Source organism: Mustela nivalis (assembly GCF_964662115.1).
Source record: "Mustela nivalis genome assembly, chromosome: 5".
NCBI lineage: Eukaryota > Metazoa > Chordata > Mammalia > Carnivora > Mustelidae > Mustela > Mustela nivalis.
This window is the reverse complement of record NC_139024.1, coordinates 82992893-83014188: the sequence shown is the minus strand read 5'-3', so window position 1 is coordinate 83014188 and position 21296 is coordinate 82992893. Positions and strand designations below refer to the sequence as shown.

At 41.2% G+C, this 21296-nt stretch overlaps 1 protein-coding gene and 2 long non-coding RNA genes across 8 annotated transcripts in view; 1 reads left to right on the top strand and 2 right to left on the bottom strand.

Annotated features, from left to right (window-relative positions):
• LOC309865655 (bombesin receptor-activated protein C6orf89 homolog) overlaps positions 1–21296 on the bottom strand; it is a 48290-nt gene that overhangs the window by 13479 nt on the left and 13515 nt on the right. For 4 of the 6 annotated variants that reach the window (XM_082732236.1, XM_082732238.1, XM_082732237.1 and 1 more), the window contains 2 exons: positions 14002–14209; positions 13119–13332 (listed from right to left, as the gene is read on the bottom strand). In XM_082732236.1, coding sequence (XP_082588362.1) covers positions 13119–13332; positions 14002–14209 — 422 coding nt within the window. The remainder of the gene's footprint in view (positions 1–13118; positions 13333–14001; positions 14210–21296) is intronic. The other 2 variants (XM_082732239.1, XM_082732240.1) reach the window with 1 other exon arrangement.
• On the top strand, positions 1283–3920 carry LOC309865658. Its single transcript, XR_014312222.1, has 2 exons — positions 1283–2100; positions 3213–3920. It is a non-coding gene; the product is annotated as an uncharacterized lncRNA (long non-coding RNA).
• Positions 5468–8926, bottom strand: LOC309865657. The gene is made up of 2 exons (XR_014312221.1): positions 5811–8926; positions 5468–5776 (listed from the first exon to the last, which is right to left on the bottom strand). It is a non-coding gene; the product is annotated as an uncharacterized lncRNA (long non-coding RNA).

Here is a 21296-nt window from a genome sequence, read left to right as displayed (position 1 = left end):
AATGTTCCTCTCTATATTCTTCTACACTTCATGGAAAATATTTTTTAATATGTACATGTATCTCCTAAGTCAAATCAACAACATCAACCATTTGGAGAAGATATTCAGTGATGTGGGGCTGGAGATAGAGCTTTCCCATTTTCTAACCAGTGACCCAAACGTCTGAAAGTCTATAGCACTTGGGGAGGCAGGAAGGGTGGTCCCACCATCAGTGATGAGCCCCACTGCATGTCTTCTCCAAGTGGAGGTCAGGATGACCCTGGGAAAGAAGAGTAAGAAAAGAAGGCAGAGAGAAGTGATGGAGAGGAAATAGGACTTCTCATGAGCCCATCTCTGGTACAAAGTAAATTGTATGTGCCCATTAAAACAGTTCTCTGTGGGGCACCTGGATACACAGCTGGTTAAGCGTGGGACTCTTGGTTTCAGCTCAGATCATGATCTGGGGGTTGTGGGATCAGGCCGAGACAGGCTCTGTGCTCAGCGGGGAGTCTGTCTCTCTCACTCTGCTCCTGCTCCCAGCACCCCTCCTCAGGTTCTTTCTCAAATAAATCTTAAAAAAAAAAAGACACACTCTGTCCCAGCTCAGACCCCTTTCTCTGGCTGGTCCTCTGCTGAAAGGTTGGCTCCCTCTCTCTATGCAGCGCTTCTCAGTTTCCTTCTGTTCCTTCCCTCTGACACTATTCTGTTTCTAATGTTATTGCATTATTTCTTGTTTGCTTTCTGTTCCACTCTGGGTTTCATCTGTGTTCTCTGAGATATGTGCTTATGATAAACTCTAATTTGGATCCAAAATTTTCACAGATGGTTTCAGATTCAAACCTAATGGAAACCAAATCAGGAGAATGTCTAGAACAAAAGACAAACAGCCAAATGTGGCTGAAATGAAGTTAATTCTCTGAACCAAAACATTTGCTGCAGTCGACAGCAAGTGCTTTTTCCCTATTTTCTGAAGGCAACAGTAGTGGGGTGGAGGAAATCCCCACCAGGGAAGGACTGCATTTGTTCTCAGCTTGTTTCCCGGGTGCCCTCCAAACCCCCTCCATCTCTTGCAGAGAGAATCTGTGTTTCCTTGAGGTGGTTGGTATCTCCCCTCCTCATGTGCCTCAGTCGTGGACACACTGCCAGCTAGGGGACTCTCTGCTGCATCCTTATCCTGCCAGAAGCCTCCAGGCACAGCCAGGAACCTTCCTATGGCACCTGTTTCAGGGGGCACACTGAGGCTACAAAGTTAGACTTGTTTTTTTTAAAGATTTTATTTATTTATTTGACAGACAGAGATCACAGGTAGGCAGAGAGGCAGGCAGAGAGAAAGGAAGGGAAGCAGGTTCCCTGCTGAGCAGAGAGCCCAGGACACTGGGATCATGACCCGAGCTGAGGGCAGAGGCTTTAACCCACTGAGCCACCCAGGTGCCCCTAGACTTTTTGTCTTCTGGGATATTTTCTTTCTTTCTTTTTTTATTTTGATAGAGAGAGAGAGAGAGAGAGAGATCATGAGTGGGGGACACGGGCAGAGAGAGAGGGAGAGAAGGCTCCATTCCCAGCACAGATTCCAATATGGGGCTTGATCCCATGACCCTGAGACCATGGCCTGAGCCGAAATTGAGAGTCGGACACCTAGCCAACTGAGCCACCCAGGTGCGCCTCTTCTGGAATATTTTCAAATGTTCCTAATTATAGGTCAAATACGATGAATTCTTGCCCAAATACAAGCACTCTGGGTAACAGACATACAACGAGCCATAAGTAATCATAACATGTTATATAGCATTTCACTTTCCAAAGTCCTTGTGAGGGAGTTCTAAGAAAGGAATAGAAAGGACATCGACGTGTTAAATGCTAGGCCCCATGCTGGTCATGTTCACATGCTCTATCGTTTACTTTTTACCATAAAATTATTGAGGAAGTGCTGCTCTTCTCCCTTTACAGATGAGCAAGCAGAGAGTGAAGGGCGACAGCAGTGACCAAGGCACCAGAGTGTGGGGGGAAGACCAAAGACCGGGAGGCAGCAGAAAGGAAAAGTAGCATGGCTATGATGAGGGCCTCCAGGGAGTGAAGTACTTCTGACTCTGACCAAAACAAGGAACCAGCAAAGGCCTCTGGGTAAGGGTTTCCAATGCTTTAGGAAGGTTATTCTGGGCTGTAACTAGAGGGTCTGAGAAGAGAGAGGCTGGAAAGAGGAACATTGGATTGTACTTTGTTTTTGTCCCTTTTTGGGGGGGGGCGGAGGTTGTACTGTGACGAGAGGTGACATATAATGAGAGGTAAACTGAGGCAGTGACAGCACAATCTACAGATCTAAAGAATGCTGTGCACTGAGATTGCCCGAGCATGCCTTGCCTAAGGGGGCCCGGGTGCAGGAGACACTGGAGACCTGCAGATTCACCATGACATTTTCTTACAGGCATGAATCCTATTCCAACTGAATCAGTTAATTATGGCAATTTCTCCAGTAGATAAGAATCAAGTGCCCAGAGAAAGGGGCATCTTCTCTTAATGCATACAAACATGCTTTAAGGGCTAGGGGCTAGCAGTGAGCAGTTCTGAACCTAAGGGCACAGAGAGATCATTTTAGCTGTGACTCACTGAATTTCAGTTTTATTTGGAGCTTTAGACACTCCTGGGATTTCCGGGTAGAGGTGCCCTGAAAAAGAGGTAGAGGAAGAAAACCCCGGAAAGGAAAAATTGGGAAAGAAAAAGAGAGACTAGAGTACTACAAAGAGGACTGAATAAAGTGGCAGGATGTAAGGTAAACACACCTAGACACAAGAACATCAATTACCTCTTCCTCTCACTGCAAAACTGAAATGGAAGAAGGCCTCATTCATAACTAGCAGTAAGTTTCACAAAAAAGATAAACTGTAGTATTTGACTGGAGGACATAAAATAAGACCTGAATAAATAAACATATCATACCATGATCCAGGATAGAAGACTAAATATTAAAAAGAGGCCAAGTCTACCCAAAGATCAGAACTTGGATAGTCTCCCATCAGAGTTCTTACTGGTGAAAGTGGGGTGGGGTGAGGTGAGATGGGGTGGGGTGGTGTGAGGCTGTGACAATCCCATTCTGAAGTTCATCTAGAAGAGTAAATGTGTGAGAACAACAACAGGCAGTAATCCATCCCCTCCCCAGATTAACTCTGGAAAGAATTTCAGGGCCAGAGGCGTCCTTGGTAATACAAATAACTTACAAAGTTTGGTCGCTGCTTCAGATCTACGGAGGATGGCCCCCTCAGGCCCAGATACCATTACAGAGTACAGTAAGAGCCTATGTGATGGACCCTGGGCAGATGGTAGACCTGACGACCCTCACCCCTGACCGCTCATGAGTCACCAGACAGTTCAAGCAAGCCTCTCTCCATGTGGGGCATGAAGAGGGGCAGGACTGGAGGGAAGTGGCATTATTTTGCTTTCTTTTTGTAGATAAAACACTAACAAAAAATCAGCTTTACTGAGATATAATTACTAGACCATAAAATTCATTCATTTAAAGTGTACAGTTCAGGGACACCTGGGTGGCTCAGTCAAGGTTAAGACGCCGACTCTTGATTTCGGCTCAGGTAATGATCTCAGGGTCCTGGGACTGAGTCTGGAGATGGGCTCCACGCTCAGCAGGGGGTGTGCTTGAGAGTCTCCCTCCTCCTCTGCCCCTCCTTCCCGCTCCCACTCTCTCTCAAATCAATAGATCTTTTTAAAAAACTTTATAATTCAGTAGCTTTTGTATATTCACAGAGTTGTAATAACTATCGCCATTATCTAATTTTAAAACATTTTCATCACCCTAACAAGAAACCCTATACCTATTAGCAGACACTTTTCCCATTCTAACCCCTCTCCTGCCAGCCCTAAGGAACCACTATTCTTTTAGTCTCCCTGGATTTGCCTGTTCTGGTATTTCAAATAAATGGAATTGTGCAATATATGGTCATTTGTGTCTGGCTTCTTTAATTTAGCCTAATGTTTTCAAGGTTCATTCATGCTACAGTCTGTGTCAGTTGTCCTTTCCCTTCTATTGCCAAGTAATATTACATGGATATACTACATTTTGTTTATTCATTCATATGTTGCTGGACAGTTCTACTTTGGGACTGTTACGGAAAACACTCCTATGAATACTTGCGTACAAGTTTTTGTGTGGACATGTGTTTTCAATTCTTTTGTGTACATACGTAGGAGCGGAATGACTAGGTCATTTGGTAACTCTGTGTTTAATTTTCTGAGAAACAGCTAAACTGTTTTCCAAAGCAGCTGCACTACTTTATGTTCCTGTCATCTGCATATCTTTCTTAGAGAAATGTCTATTCAGATTTTTTGCCCATTTTTTAAAGGCTTTATTTATTTATTTGAGCAAGAGAGAGAGAGAGTTGGGGGGGGCAGGGGAGCCGGGTTGGGCAGAGGGAGGGAGAAATAGACTCCCTGCTGAGCAGGGAGACTAAAACAGGGCTCGACCCCCCCAGGACCCTGAGATCATGACCTGAGCTGAAGGCAGATACTCAACCAACTGAGCCCCCCAGGTGCCCCTCTTTTGTCTATTATTGAACTTAAAGAACATAATTTTTTTTTAACATAAATTCTTGAAAAAAAAAATAAGGATCTTGCTCATCTAGATATAAGAACTTAGTAGCATTCTATAAAGTGACTGTAATTAAAAGAGTACAGTCAATCCTATTTACAGATTCTGATCTGTGAATCTGCCTACTCCCTGAAATTTATTTGTAACCCCAATCAATTCTTATGGTGCTTTTGCAGTCATCCTCAGCCATGCAGAGTGGCAAATCCTAGCTGAAGTAGAAGAAGTTGACACTTGGCCGTTTTGTTTCACCTCTCATGCTATAAATGAGTGTTCTTTTTGCTATTTGGTGCTACATTTTTTTGCACTTTTATTGACGATTTTGCTGTTTAGAATGGCTCCCAAGGAGTTTATGCATTGTGGGGACAGTGGTATATGGGAACTCTCTGTACTTTCTGCTTAATTTTGCTGTGAACACAAACCCAAAACTGCTCGACAAGTAGTTAATTAAAAAAAAAAGGCTTCCAAGCATAGTGCTAAAGTTCTAGCCTTCTTAAGTGCAAGCACACTGTGATGTGCCTTACAGAGAAAATATATGTTAGATAAGCTTTGTTTAGGCATGAGTTATCGCATTGTTGAATGTGAATTCAATGTTAATGAATCAACAACATATGTATTAAATGAGGTATCTTTAAACAAAAACATAGATAAAACAAAGTCAAGTATTCATCAATTGATGAAAATGTGGCCAGAGACTCTGAGGAGCACAACTATGATTTCCCTTAAGGGCAATGGATCAATATTCACTAATTCACTATTTATAGGGACTTTACAGAACATAACCGTAGCAAATAATGAGAACTGTATTCTTATAAACAGACAAAAAAATGTAATAAAACCAAGTAAGAATGTAGCAACAAATCCAGTATATACACCCACATACACACAATGAGAATATTTAATTTATGATAAAGGTCAGTTTTAATTCAGTGAAGAAAGGATGGATATACAGTAAATGATGTTGGGACAAGTAGCAACCTATTTGGAAGAAAATAAAGTTTGATCTCTACCTTTCACTATACACGGAAATAAATTCTAGATAAGGACCTAAGTGGATAGAACAAAACTTTAAAAATAATTAGAGGAAAATATGATTTTTATAATTTGGGGGGAAAATAAAGGCTTCCTAAGCAAGACACAGACCAAGATGCCATGAAGAAAACATGGACAGATTCAACCAATACTTGCATATGAGGCAAAGAATATCTCTATAGGGACTTCCAAGCATAGTGGACTTCACCTCTAATATATAATGAACTGTTATTTATTAGAAAATGTTAAACAGGCAAAGACTAAACAAGTAATTCACAGAAAAAAATAAATAAAACGGCCTATAAAGCATATAGAAAGGCATCCAATTCCATAATAATCAAAGAAATGCAATTTAAAATAAGACATCATTCTTCGGTTTTTCTAACTGGCAAAACAATGACAGTATCACTGCACATATGCTGCTAATGAAAGTATACACTGATATAAGTTTATGAAGAAAATCTGGGTAGTATTTATTAAAATTCAAAATGTGCATGCCCTTTTGACCCAGCTATTTGACTTTTTTTTTTTAATATTTTATTTATTTATTTGACAGAGAGAAATCACAAGTAGGCAGAAAGGCAGACAGAGAGAGAGGGGGAAGCAGGCTCCCCGCCAAGCAGAGAGCCCGATGTGAGGCTTGATCCCAGCAGCCTGCCATCATGACCCGAGCCGAAGGCAGAGGCCTTAACCCACTGAGCTGTTTGACTTCTAAGAATCTCTTACAGAAATAATAGTACATGTATATAAAGATATGTATATATTAAAGTCCCAGGTGCATTTTTTAAATAATAGTAAAAAAAAAAAAAATAATAAAAAAAACTCTGTAGAAACTTAAATGATGGAATATTCACAGAATGGAGTAATATAAAATCTGGAAAGGTATATATACTCAGTTGAATAGGAACGCCCCCCCCATTTAAGTCCTTCTGGAAAGTCAGAATGTGACCACAATTGGAAATAGGGTCTTTGCAGATGTAACTGATTAAGATGAAGTCATACTGTAGTAAGGCGGGCCTTAAATCTACTCCAAATATTATCCCTAATAAGAAGAGGAGAGGACCACACAAAGACACACAGAGGAAAAATGGCCAAGTAAAGGTGGGCGCAGAGATGGGGAAATGTTATCACAGCTAGGGAGCACTACGGATCGCTGGCAACCATCAAAAGCTGGAAGAGGCAAACAAGAACCTTCCTTGGAGGGAGGAGAGCCTTACGAACATCTTGATTTTGGACTTCACCTACAAACTGGAACAGGATGAATTTCTATTGTATTAAGGCACCCAACCTATCGTACTAGCTCAAAGTATGTACATAAGTCAGTCTCCTGGGTATGTACCAAAATATATTTATATATGTTAAGTGTACCTATCTGTATAGCCATGGAAAAATTCACAAGTATGTATATCAAATTATTACCAGTAGTTGGGTGGGAGGAGGAGTTAGAAGGACTGAGAGAAGTCTCTATTAAAACTATATTTTTTTAAATAAATATTTTTATTTATTTATTTGACAGACAGAGATCACAAGTAGGCAGAGAGGCAGGCAGAGAGAGAGAGGAGGAAGCAGGCTCCCCGCTGAGCAGAGAGCTAGACGATGGGCTCGATCCCAGGACCCTGGGATCATGACCTGAGCCGAAGGCAGAGGCTTTAACCCACTGAGCCACCCAGGCGCCCCTAAAACTGTATTTCTAAAAATAAAAATCTTATACCCCTTTATTGTCTTTGTATGTGTCTTATATATTTTCCAAATAAATAAAAATGCTGCTGGGGACTATGAAAACTTAAGCTGAGAGTATCAGCTACAAAATGTAGAGTTCGGTTATCTTAGAAGGCAGGCCTCTGGAGTAGTACCTGACAGGAACAGAGACACTGGTCAGGCTGGTGGCCAGCAAAGAAAGAAGGGAAATGATGAGGAAAAATGGATCATTGGAATGGAGTAGCTTATGCCATCCATCTGAATTAGGGGAGCCAAGCTTCAAGAGGGAGAGCTACTTTTGATCTCTCTACAGCCTTGAGATCACCAAAGGTGGATAAAGAATGTGCTTATATTTTGGTGGGAAGTGACTGATGAATGGCCAGGTAGTGAATTGTCTGGGTGTATGAGGGGGTGCACGGCTGGGGCTCCTTCCTCCCCTTCCTATAAAATCCCCAACAACAAAAGGAGAAGTACCCAGACTCCCCACTTGGCCTCCATCTACCTGAAAAGGCTTCATCTGATGTGTTCTCTATACAACTGGCTTGAACCATCATACCACGAAGTGAGCAAAATCGTACCCTGGAAAATAGCCAACAGCACAGAGCAGACCACCCTAGGCCATTCCAGTACACAGCTCTTCTTCAGCCCCCTTGCATGCTACATCTCACCTCTCCCCAGTCCTCTCTTCTATCCCCTCCCTGCAGCACCAGATAAAGCCCTGTGGAATTTGGATAGTCACTTCCTAAGTTTTTTAATGTCTAAGGTTTCCTTACTCCAAATAACCTCCCTATCCTAGCTAATTGTTTAAAGATTTTATTTTTTATTTGAGAGACAGAGAATGTGAGAGAGAGATCTCAAACAGGGGGTGTGGTAGAGGGAGAAGGTGACTCCCTGCTCAGCAGGACTCAATCCCGGGACCGTGGGATTGTGACTTCAGCTGAAGGCAGATACTTAACTAACTGAGCCACCCAGGTGCTGTATACTAGCTATTTTGTATTTTAAAAAGGTATGACAGAAGTACTACACACACACAAACACACACAAATACACACACAGAGGAATATCACTCAGTCATAAAAAAAGATAGAGATCTTGCCATTTGTAACAACGCAGATAGAGGGTACATTGTACCAGGTGAAGTAAGTCAGGCAAAGATGAATACTATAAGATTTCACTTACATGTGGAATCGAAAAAATAAAAGGCAGCAACAGACCCATAAATGCAAACAAACTGATGGTTGCTGTGAGAAAAGGGGGTGAGGGAGGATAGGTAAAATAGGTGAAGGGGACTGGGAGACACAGGCTTCCAGTTATGGAATGAATGAGTCACCGGGAGGAAAAGCACAGCTTGGCTCCCCTAATTCACAGCTACTATGTAGTCAATAGTACTGTAACAGTGCTGTATGGTGCGAGATGGTAGCTACCCTTGTGGTGAGTACAGCATGACATAGGGACTTGTCTCCTTGTTGTGCTGCACACCTGAAACTAATGTAATATTGTGTGTCAACTAGACTTCAGTTTAAAAACATGGTCTCTAACTGTGAGACTTTTAGAACAGTCAATCCCGGGCATACCAGTCTCCTCATCTTTGAAGTGGACATAAAGGGGCGCCTGGGTGGCTCAGCGGGTTAAGCCTCTGCCTTTGGCTCAGGTAACGATCTTAGGGTCCTGGGATCAAGCCCCACATCAGGCTCTCTTCTCAGCAGGGAGCCTGCTTCCCCCCCAACCCCCGCCTGTTGCTCTGTCTACTTGTGATCTCTGTGTCAAATAAATAAATAAAACCTTAAAAAAAAGAAATGGACATAGAAACGGTAACCACTCTGTGATTGCTGTGATGACTGAGAAAATACATGGCCCAGAGCTTGATACAGAAAGTGCATCACACAGTTACTATTATCACCTCAAATTTTCTTTGCAAATAAGAGGATGGGACATTACCTGAGGTCTGAGAATTTCATCTTTGGGCACTGGCTTAGACTCTGATTAGGTCCTTAGTTCTAAGTCCATGAATGATCTACTATTCTCAAAACTCCTTGATGTTGGATCTACTTCAACCTTTCCTTGAAAGTTCATGAAGACATGAAGTTCCAATTATGCAGTACAGATCCACAGAGACACTTTCTCATTGTATATGGGAACTATCACAGGCCTCCTCAGTAAAAATGGATGTCATAATTAAAAATTATAGACGCCTATGCCTAGGGGCACCTGGCTGGCTCAACTCAGGAAAGCGTGCGACTCTTGATTTCAGGGTTGTGGGTTTGAACCCCATGTTGGATGTAGAGATTACTTAAAAATAAAATCTTAAAAAAAATTATAGATGTCCCAAGTAAACAAAGTAATTGGACCTAACATGCAGGAGCCTGGCTTGGCTGAGGGCAGAGACAGTGGGCCATAAGTGCGGTGTGATGGAAAGAATGCTACATTAGAGTTAAGAAACAAAGGTTCAAGTGCCAGTTTGGTATTTTTAGCTGGGTAAGCAAGTTACTTCACCTCTCTTGTCCTTCATTTCCTCTTTAAAAAAATGGGGCTATACAATAGATCAACACTAAAGTTCCTTTTTAGCTCTAAGACTCTGTGACTCCATGGAAGGGTGAAAGCCAAGAGGATGGCTGGTAAGATCAAAGTGGATATGAAGATAAGAGGCTGGAGAGAAAATAAGAACTAAGACTGAGATTGTGAAAGAAAACTATGGGTTGGTAAGATAAAGGATTCAGTCAAACAATAAGTGAAGTATTACCCATAAGGGTACAGACCAGGAAGATGAGTGGGGCTGAATACCTAGGAAAAGACTAGATTAGAAAAATTCTAAAGCACCAAGAGCTTGGCTTATCTTTGGATCTGCAGTATCACATGCAAAACCTTGTTCTGGGCACTCAGGAGCTGAGAGGAAGCATCTGGTGAGCTAAGAGAGAGTACAGAACTCCAAAATCAAACTTTTCTTTTTCCCCCCAAATCAAACTTAAAGCTAGATTCTTCAGGTACACTGTGTAGCTACACACAACTCCCAGTACAAGGTAAGAGCTTAGACTCTGAGAATAGGATGCCTGGGTTCGAATCATGGTTCGGTGACTTATTAGTCATGGGACCTTGAGCAAGTGACCTAATGTCACTGTACCTCAGTGTCTCCATCTTTAAAACGTGCATAAAACCAGGACTTCCCTCACAAGAAAATTGTAAAGATTAAATGAGGCAATATATGGAAAACCCTTTGAACAGGGCCTGGCATCAGATAAGTACTAAGGAAGTGTCAGCTTATTTATTTTCTGCTGCAGAGTGGGAGGTTGATGTGAGTCACTGGAGAGTCACTTTGCTCCTTCCCATCAAGAGGATTCAGGAGCAGGGTTTCCGATCCAAGGCTGGAACCTAAAAAAACAATCTCACTTCTGTTGCCTTTTGTTCCCTGGGTGGAGTCAAGAGGAAAAAATACCAGAGGTCAAGAGGAAACCTAGCACCACTGGTAGTGCTGCCTGGGGCATATCAGCACTGCTCCCACCATTGCCCTTGGTCATTCCCAAGATGCCACTGCAAGGAGTGTCAGAGGACTGGGTGGGGGGGACAGATGACAAGTTAGACAGACAGGGCAGCCCCAATATGCCAGCAGGCTTTCCTTCAGGGAGCCGAATCTGCCTGGCCAGACTCTCTACATTCACTTCAAAGGTATCACTAAGTAATCCTGAATAAAAGACAGTTGTTTTTTGGTACCATGACATTAGGAATGATATCTTGTATATCTTTTCTAGCCCTCTTACAGGCCCAGCACTTCCTATTTCTTGTGCCTAATTCTCCCTAATATGTTTCTATTTACCTTTTACAATATTATGCATTCTTAAGTTTCCTTCCAAATGCTATGCAAAATGCTGTTCATTCTACATGGCCACCGCTTCCCAGAATGATCACACACAGGAAAATATGGTGCATCAATGTCCACATTTACAAGTAAAAGCAGCACTTTAATAGAGTCAACAACATTAGAGAGCTAAAACCCCACCCTGCCAATGCTCTCTTTACAACTGAGCTCCAAGGACTCATTTTATTTCCATCTGCAAGGCAAATATTCATTTGGAGTGGACCCAATAGTTAGGCTTGTGGATGAGACACTAAGGTTTTTTGAATTACTAGACTCTGACTTAGAGAATTGAAAGCAATGGTCCAACGACTCTCACTTCTTTTTTTTTTTTTTTAATTTTTTATTTTTTATAAACATATATTTTTATCCCCAGGGGTACAGGTCTGTGAATCACCAGGTTTACACACTTCACAGCACTCACCAAAGCACATACCCTCCCCAATGTCCATAATCCCACCCCCTTCTTCCAACCCCCCTCCCCCCAGCAACCCTCAGTTTGTTTTGTGAGATTAAGAGTCACTTATGGTTTGTCTCAACAACTCTCACTTCTTAATTAAATAGCCTGCGGAAATCTCTTACAGGAAAGGGAGAAAGAAAGAAACTGCCATCAATTTGGGACTAAACACTGCTGACTTCATCTCTGTGTGCCAAACAGCAGAAGATGCCTTGAGGGAGGCAGTGAGAGGAAGACTGGAAAGGAGGCTGATGCATGTGAGGATGCAGCACAGGCTGGCCTGATTAACAAGTTTCTCTGGATCTTTCCCCCATGTGCTCTGGACCTTCCGTGATAGGGTATTGGAAATGGTGCTTTTTTTTTTTTTTTTTTTTAAAGCTTTGATGTTGACATTTCAAAAACAACCCTTCCAATAAATACAAGGACGTTAAATCTGGAATTAAAAACTTTCTATACATGAGCTAACAACAACAACAAAAAAAACCCAACTCACAAGGCTTTTTGTTTTGTAATGTTCCCTTCCTCTGATTTTAGTATAATTTTGGAAATCTTTCCATAATTTCCTCCCTCAAGTGTACAAAAATAGCTTTCAAAGGAGACTCAATCCAAGTGATTTTTTATGACTGATTAGGTCTTGGCTTATATAGGGGCATTATAAAGTGTAGTTTCCACTAGGAAATTTTTGCTGAAAGCAAAATGAAGAGAGAACATACTTCCTAAACAGTTATGCTGGAACCTAAAGGTTTCAGAACACGGTTAAACAAAAAGTTCTGAACTCCATCTGTGAAATTAATTTACATATTCCTTCATACAGGCAAATAAGATTAACACCACCAAAATAACAAAATCCCCTTCGTTGTTTCTCAAAGAGTAAATTTCAAGTCTTGTCATGTTATGTTGTTCTCAGAAGGAAAGTGCTCAAACGATGCGTCAGACCAGAAATTCCTGTGGCATCAATGATGCACCGTTACTAAGTTAAGTGCTTTTTAAATTCAATTTATTGGCAGAACTCGCTTAGGAGCATGAAATAAGCATACTGCGAGACAGAAAAGACTAAACTAAAAGACCATGACAAACTGGGACAAAAACCTAGTCCAACAGGCAAGGACTATTAGAGGATATGGCTAAAAGCAAGCCTTGATTTCAGTAAATCAAGAGCTATTTATTAAAATGCCTATTATGAACAGGGAGCACAAGAGAGAAGAGGGTAGAATACAACATTCAGATCATTTCTATAAACAGAAACACTCATCTCCACTTGTGTGCTTTGGTATTGGAGGGGGTTGAAATTTGGCTCCCCCAGAAGTGTTTTTCTGTTCAGTTTCTTAATCTCTCTGAGCCTCAGTTTCTCAATCTGAAAAACAGGGACAATAAAACCCATCAGTCCCCACTGAATTAAATGAGACAAAATAGGGAAAGTGTCTCTCATTAGATGTCAATACACGTTATTTCCTTTCCCATTGTATACTGTCAATAAAGCTGTCTCTCAGAAGTAGTAAAATGCAGCATTCTACCTGGAAAGGGTCTGTCTTCATCACCCCCATGCAGAGGAATTCCCTTGTTTTCTGGCATATACTTCCTGGTAATGGGCAAGGACATCAGCCGGATGTGATGGATGAGTGAGCGCCAGGTGTGAGCTCCAGAAAGCACTGGTTCAGGTGGTAATGGGCTGAAAGGTTGAATCACAAAGTAGGCAGTGAGCAAGATTAATCCCAGGGTTACAAGGACCTATAAGGAAAGACAGGGAAAGGATTAATAATTGTCCCAGCAAAAAAATATTTTAATGCCAAGAAAAACCCCCACCTCTTATATTATTTCCAATGTGCCTTAGAACTAATCCATTTTCATAAACAAGTCATTTACATCCACTTCTGAAAGCATTTAAAGTTTGATTTTGAGGGGCACCTGGGTGGCTCAGTGGGTTAAAGCCTTTGCCTTCTGCTCAGGTCATGATCCCAGGGTCCTGGGATCGAGCCCTGCATTGGGCTCTCTGCTCAGCAGGAAGCGTGCTTCCCCCTTCTCTCTCTGCCTGCCTCTGCCTACTTGTGATCTCTGTCTGTCAAATAAATAAACAAAATCTTAAAAAAAAATAATAAAGTTTGATTTTGAGAACTATGAGGACTGCAAAGCTTATCAAGCTTCTATCATATGAAAAATTATACCAAAAAAAAGTTTAAAATACACACAAATACAGTTTAACTATAAACATATAGCTTCCGTCTAGGATATTTAACAAAACAATCAAATTCCTAGTAACACATGGTAATGATAGCAAAGGCCAATTTATTCACAGAAAAACTAAGGTTCAGTGGTAGAATCAGAGGACAGTAGTTTTTGGAGAGAAAGTTGAAGAATTTGTGTTCTATAAGATATCTCCACATCAGAACACATTTTTACCTTATACATAGCTATCAGGAGAGGATACTGGGGTGGCCCCCTCTGAGGTTCATTCTTTTCCAGGAGCTGTCGGATAAATTTTTCAATTGCCTTCTCGGACATGCCACACTGATGGCCTGTTTGTCTCACCAAATCAACAGTCTCTGAAAGTTTGTCATAAATGCTGAGCTCACTGGCAGCGAGATCCATGTCTTCCAATACAAAATCCCTAGGAAAAAGAAAATAAATGTAAAAACAAAGATGGTTTCTTTCAAGTACTTGCTCCTCAAAGCTCCTTCCTTTAGAACAGCGCTTCCTGACCATCTGTGGGGGCAGGACTAGCTTTGTGTTTTTCCTAATCCACTGCAGACCAAAGTTTTTGTAAAACAAAATCGATGTCTAGACAATGTCAAGTTAGTGGCATACAGCTTTTAGGTGTTTCTTAATTGTGGGGTAGTAACAAATGGTTTACAGACCAGTACTGGTTCCCAAACACTTTGAGGAATGCTAGTCTAAGAGCACAATAAATAAATGAAATGGGACTCTGAAACACTAGTACCAAAATGATTTCTGAAACCAATCACAAGAGGTCTGTTACCAGTAATTTACTTAAATAAAAAGAAACACAACATGGAGTCTTGTTGATCTTATTTCTTTGCATTTACATCCGATACGCCTTTTAGCAACACAGGAGGAGGAACTAATCACTGAAAGCAAGATTTACTGTGCGGAACATGCTGATACTCTTTGTTATTGTTAGAGCAAGAATTTCAGGCAACACGGAAACTACAGCACTGGGTCTTCAGACTTTGTACGTTGCAGTCCTCATGCTTTTCCACAAACACGACTTTAGAAAATAAAGAGCCTTTTATTTGTGTTTTATATACTTAAAAGACCTGAGATCTTTAATTTCAAAATTCAATCTGTTCTCATAGTTACTTCAAAGCCAAAGTGTTTCACAGTAGCCAGAGAATAAAAGGTAAAAACTAAAGTGTCGAAGTATAATACTCTCTTGTAACTAACATTTGTAAAATGCAGTCAAACAGTTCTTTTAAAAACTGCTTGTGTTTAAAAAAAGAAAAAAAAGTATTTCCTTTATTTATAGAAGGAAAAAGAGAGGGGCGCCTGGATGGCTCAGTTGTTAAGCATCTGCCTTAGGCTCAGGTCATGATCCCAGAGTCCTGGGATAGAGCCCAGCATCGGGCTCCCTGCTTAGCGGGAAACTTGCTTCTTTCTCTTCCACTCCCTCCATTTGTGTTCCCTCTCTCGCTGTGTCTCTCTCTGTCAAATAAATGAATAAATAAATAAAATCTTTTTTTTTAAATTTTTTCTTATTTATTTGACACAGAGAGAGAGAGATCACAAGTAGGCAGAGAGGCAGGCAGAGAGAGAGGGGGAAGCAAGCTCCCTGCTGAGCAGATAGCCTGATGCGGGACTCTATCCCAGGACACCCGATCAGGATCTGAGCTAAAGGCAGAAGCTTAACCCACTGAGCCACCCAGGCGCCCCTGAATAAATAAATAAAATCTTAAAAAAAAAAAAAAAGAAAAAAAGAAGGAAAAATAGGGCTTGGGATTTATGTTCTCTTCTATTGGTCTTTTTCCCCCTTAAATGTAGAGGTCCTCTTATCTCACATACCTCATCCCCAAAGTGCTTATAACCCCAAAAAGCACTGACAGGATATAATTCAATTTTTTTTATTAAGGAGATGCTGCCTTCTGTAGAGCAGAGGACAACAGTCCTGGAGGTCAGCGGAGAAAAGCAGGCCCACAGTGCCACCAGCCAGCGAGCACCTCAGCCTATCTCCCCTTCCAGCAGAGCCTCTGGGGGACTGATTGACTGGTGCTCTTTATGACTCTTAGCCCTTTAGTTCACTAGTTATGAAGTGGGCCTACACATTAGAATCACCTGGACAGTTTGTTTTTTTTTTTCCCCTAAGATTTTATTTATTTATTTGACAGACAGAGATTACAAGTAGATAGAGAGGCAGGCAGAGAGAGGAAGGGAAGCAGACTCCCTGCTGAGCAGAGAGCCTGATTTGGGGCTTGATCCCAGGACCCTGGGATCATGACCTGAGCAGAAGGCAGAGGCTTTAACCCACTGAGCCACCCAGGTGCCCACTCCGCCCTAGACAGTTATTAATGAACGCTCATACCAGGACCTCAACCCTAACCAACTGAATCAGAAACAGACTTCTAATGGTGAATTAACAGGCAGGGAATCTAGTCTTTGAGGAACTGGCTGGGGGAGGGGAGAAACCCCCCACACCTAATGAGGCTAAATCCTTTCCCCAAAGTCTTTGCTCTTGCTCAGTGTTTTTATTAGGCCATACGGGCTTTCATTTCGAGGTTCAGATAAAAGGATGGGTAAACTCTATTTATAAATGTGTATTTTCGGGGTGCCTGGGTGGCTCAGTGAGTTAAGCCTCTGCCTTTGGCTCAGGTCATGATCTCAGGGTCCTGGGATCAAGCCCCGCATCAGGCTCTCTGCTCAGCAAGGAGACTGCTTCCCCCTATCTTTGCCTGCTTCTCTGCTTACTTGTGATCTCTCTCTCTGTCAAATAAATGAATAAAATCTTTTAAAAAATATATATTTTCAACCAATGGTTCTGGGACAACGAGATATCCACATGCAAAAGAATGAAATAGGACCCTTCCTTCTACCATACACAAAAATGAACTCAAAATGGATCAAAGACATAAACTTAAGAACTAAAATTACAAACCCTTAGAAGAAAACGTGGGGGAAAATCTTCATGACACTGTATTAGGCAATGGTTTCTTAGATAAGGCAGGAAAAGCATAAGCAGCAAAAGAAAAACTAAATTGGACTACATTAAAATAAAACATTTTTGTACTGCCAATGATACCTTTTAGGAAAGTGAAATGACAACACAGAATGGCAGAACGCATATGCAAACCATATATCTGATAAGAGACTGGTATTCAGAGTAAAGAATTAGGACAATTCAATAATAAAAAGATGACCCAATTTTAAAATGGACAAAGAACGTGAATAGACATTTCTCCAAAGAAGATACACAAATGGCCAATAAATTCATGAAAAGATGTTCAACGTCATTAGTCATCAGGGAAATACAAATCAAAACCACAATGAGACACTACTTCACAACCACGGGGATGGCTATAATAAAGAAATCATATAAGCTGGCAAGATGTTCAGCACCTGGAACCCTGCTAGTGGGAATATGGTACAGCTGCTTTGGAAAAGTTTGAGTTTCTCAAAAATTTAAACAGAGTTATCGTATGATCCAGTAATTCCACTTTTTTTTTTTTTTAAAGATTTTATTTATTTGACAGAGAGAGATCACAAGTGGGCAGAGAGGCAGGCAGAGAGAGAGAGAGGAGGAAGCAGGCTCCCTGCAGAGCAGTGAGCCCGATGTGGGACTTGATCCCAGGACCCTGAGATCATGACCTGAGCTGAAGGCAGAGGCTTAACCCACTGAGCCACCCAGGCGCCCCCCAGTAATTCCACTTTTAAGTATGAACCCAAGAGAATTTAAAACATTTCCAAACACAAACTTGCATACAAATATCCAAGCAGCACTATTCATAACAGCTCAAAAATAGAAGCAATCCAAATGCCCATGAACTACTGAATGGATGAATAAAATGTGGTATACCCACACAATGAAATATTGGACAATAAAAAGGAATAAAGTATTGATACATGCTACAACACAGGTGAGACTTGAAAATATTATGCTAAATGGAAGAAGACAGTCACAAAAGATAACATAAGACTTCATTAATAAAATGCAAACAGTCAAGAATAGAGGCAATCTATAGAGACAGGAAGTAGATTCATTAGTAGTTATCCAAGGGAGGGAGGGGAGAATGGGAAGTGACTGTTAGTATATACAGTGTTTCTTTCTAGAGTGACAAAAAACGTTCTAAACTTAAATTGTGGTGATAGTTGCACAACTCTGTGAATATACTAAAAATGTACACTAAATCGTACATTCCAAATGGGTGAATTTCGTAGCATATAAATTAAAGCTCCAAAAAGACATTTTTAAAATCTGTATTTATAGAATTTCAACATATGCCTGTTGTGGCATTTATTACACTACACTGCTATGATCTGGCTAAGTCACTTGGTCTATTTCATCCAAAAAATAAAAGGACTGTGAAGTAGGAGGTTTTCAAAGTCCCCTCTAGCTCTAAAATTTTAAGAGTACGGCGCCTGGGTGACTCAGAGGGTTAAGCCTCTGCCTTCGGCTCAGGTCATGATCCCAGGGTCCTGGGCTCTCTGCTCAGCAGGAAGCCTGCTTCCTCCCTCTCTCTGCCTTCCTCTCTGCCTACTTGTGATCTCTGGCTGTCAAATAAATAAATAAAACCTTAAAAAATAAATAAATAAAATAAAATTTTAAGAGTAGATGAAGACTTCAGGAATTAGAAAAAATTCAATTCATTAGAAACTAAGGACTTATGCCAAATTGCATTGCTATCCCACTTCCTGTTATGCCATTCTATATGCTAGGCATCATGCTAAGCACTCTAGAAACATTATCTTTGTAAATCATCACAGCAATCCCAGAAGGTAGGTGTGACTTCTTTTTATTAAGTTTTTAATTTTAATTCCAATATAGTTAACATACAGTTCTATCAGTTTCAGGTGTACAATATAATGATTCAACAACTGTATATGTGACTCAGTGCTCATCACAGGTAAGTGTACTCTTAATCTCCTTCACCTATTTCCGCCATTCCCTCACCAACCTCCCCTCTGGCAACTGTTAGTTTGTTCTATAGTTAAGAGTCTGTTCCTTGGTTTGTCTCTCTTTGCTTTCAGTTTTGCCAAAAGGTAAGTGTGATTAATCCCATTTCTCAAATATTGAAACTAAGCTCAGAAAGGTTCCATAACTTGCTGGGATGTGAAGTCAAGTGTGCCTGACATCAGGGTTGATGCTTTTAACCTTTATGCATGCTGCCTCCCTTACCAAGTATTTTCCTGCTCCAAGCTGGCAGTACAGAAACCACAATACCGTGTCCCTCAATTATCAGAACTGAGTGGTTGAGAACTGGAAAAGTGAGAAACTACAATGATTCCTGGAAAAATAAAGCAGTAACTTATAATAATATTTTTTACATCGTGATTTTGTGACTAGTGATTCCAGAGAGAATTTTTCTGTTGAAATTAACAGACATTCTAAGCAAGCAAGGATAATGTCCAAACAAACCATAATTAATTACCCAACAATATCCAGTCAAAATCCATTAAAATTTAGTAAAGGGCCAGAAAAGAGAGCAGTGAGAATACGAGAAAAAATCTGAAAGTGTTGGAAGGTGGAGCACATACAGGTAGCCCTCAGGCAGCAGAGAACATCACATTATTGTGCCTTTAGGAGAACTCTGAAAGGAACAAAAGCGCAAGTGAGGAGAACTAACTACCATAATTTCTGACGACAATTTCACAACCTTCTGTAAACCTCTGCTTACTTTTAATACACATAAACATCTCACCAAACCCAGAGTTTGTATTGTAAAAACAACAGGGTTTCCTTTGTAATTCAAGTATACAATGATATTACAATACTGAATATATTTTTTCCAACTGTACATCCTTCTTCCTTGAGATTCTGACACACTTCCCAAGTTATGGATGGATTATTACTAATAACTTCATAAAGTTTCTAAGAGCATATGGGGATCTTCATAATAAGCCCTTTTTTGGCTTTGGTTAGACCAGTCATCCTCACCTGGGGGTGATTCAGGACAGGGGACATTTGGAAAGTCTGGAGACATTTTTTATGGTCACACTGGAGGGGTACTGGCATCTAGCAAATATGTTAATTAAACATACACAAAAAATTCCCCTTTGGGTTGGGATTTCATACTAACAAAGCAGCTCCTTGCTGTGATCTGAAATTCCTCAACACAAGGACTTGTATTAAAAAATACTAATAAAAAATCTTGTCCTCTAAAAAAAAAAAAATCAAACACAGACTCATGGCTATGTATCAAGCATGAGGGGACTGACTGAAATCAGCTGAGCCTTGATGGCAATTCCTTTACCTCCAGAAGGAAAGAGAGATCCAACTCTGGCAGGAATGAGCTTTGCCACAGAGGGAAGTTCCAGAGTGAGCTTGACTCCTAACAGTGGCTTAGACCTGCAAGGGCACAGGCAGGGTCACCAGCAGAATTATGAAAATCAAGGTATCATGCACCACCCTGGACAGAAGGAACTGCTAGAACATCTTCCCTGTTGATTAAAGGCACACCCCCAATTAGGAGACACTGCTTTCGCCAGCAGTTCTCCACTGGGGAAGAGTTTGTTCCCCAGGGGACATGTGGCAATGTCTGGAGATATTTTATTTTATTTTACTTTTTAAAGATTTTGTTTATTTATTTGACAGACAGAGATCACAAGTAGGCAGAGAAGCAGGCAGAGAGAGAGGAGGAAGCAGGCTCCCCGCTGAGCAGAGAGCCCCGCGTGGGGCTCAATCCCAGGACCCTGGGATCAAGACCTGAGCCGAAGGCAGAGGCTTTAACCCACTGAGCCACCCAGGTGCCCCTGGAGACATTTTAGATTGTCAAAACTGGAAAGGCACCATTAGCATCTAGTGGGTAAAGACTAAACATCCTACAAGACAGCCCCCTATAACAAAGAACTATCCCACTTAAACTGTTAAGAGTGCTGAGGTTAAGAAAGTCTCCTTTCAAGGGAGGCCGGGGTGGAAGTGAGGGGAGAAGTAAGCCAGGAGGCTGTTTGCTTCTGAAGGAGCATCTCAGGAAGAGAAGGAAGCCACTGACAACTCTGATGAGATGTTCTCCACAATTCCTTCTGGGTCTCAGTCTAGGAAAAAGACAGAGGCACAGCTGACAGAATGACCCTGACAGAACTTATCAACAAAAATATTTAAAGTAGAAAACAGGTTAAGAGGTCAGAGTAAGGGGCGCCTGGGTGGCTCAGTCAGTTAAGCGTACACCTTTGATCCCAGGACCCTGGGATCAAGCCCCACATAGGGGTCCCAGCAGGAAGCCTGCTTCTTCCTCTCCCTCTACATCTCCTCCCCACCACCCCCTGCTTGTGCTCTCTCTCACTCTCTCAAATAAAGAAAATCTTTCAAAAAAAGAAAAAAAAAAAAAAGAGGTCAGACCTAATGTCAACTTCTGCTTTGTCCTGTCTAATACAGAATTCCTTTAGAGTTATAAATATGTCCCAAACACTGATTTGACATCACCCTGGAGGGTCTCGGTTTACCAAACTAAACAGCTGTGCCAGTTAGGCAACTCTGAGATGCATCTAGCATCTCTGTGCATCTAGCTAAAACATGAAAGGGAAAATACTAT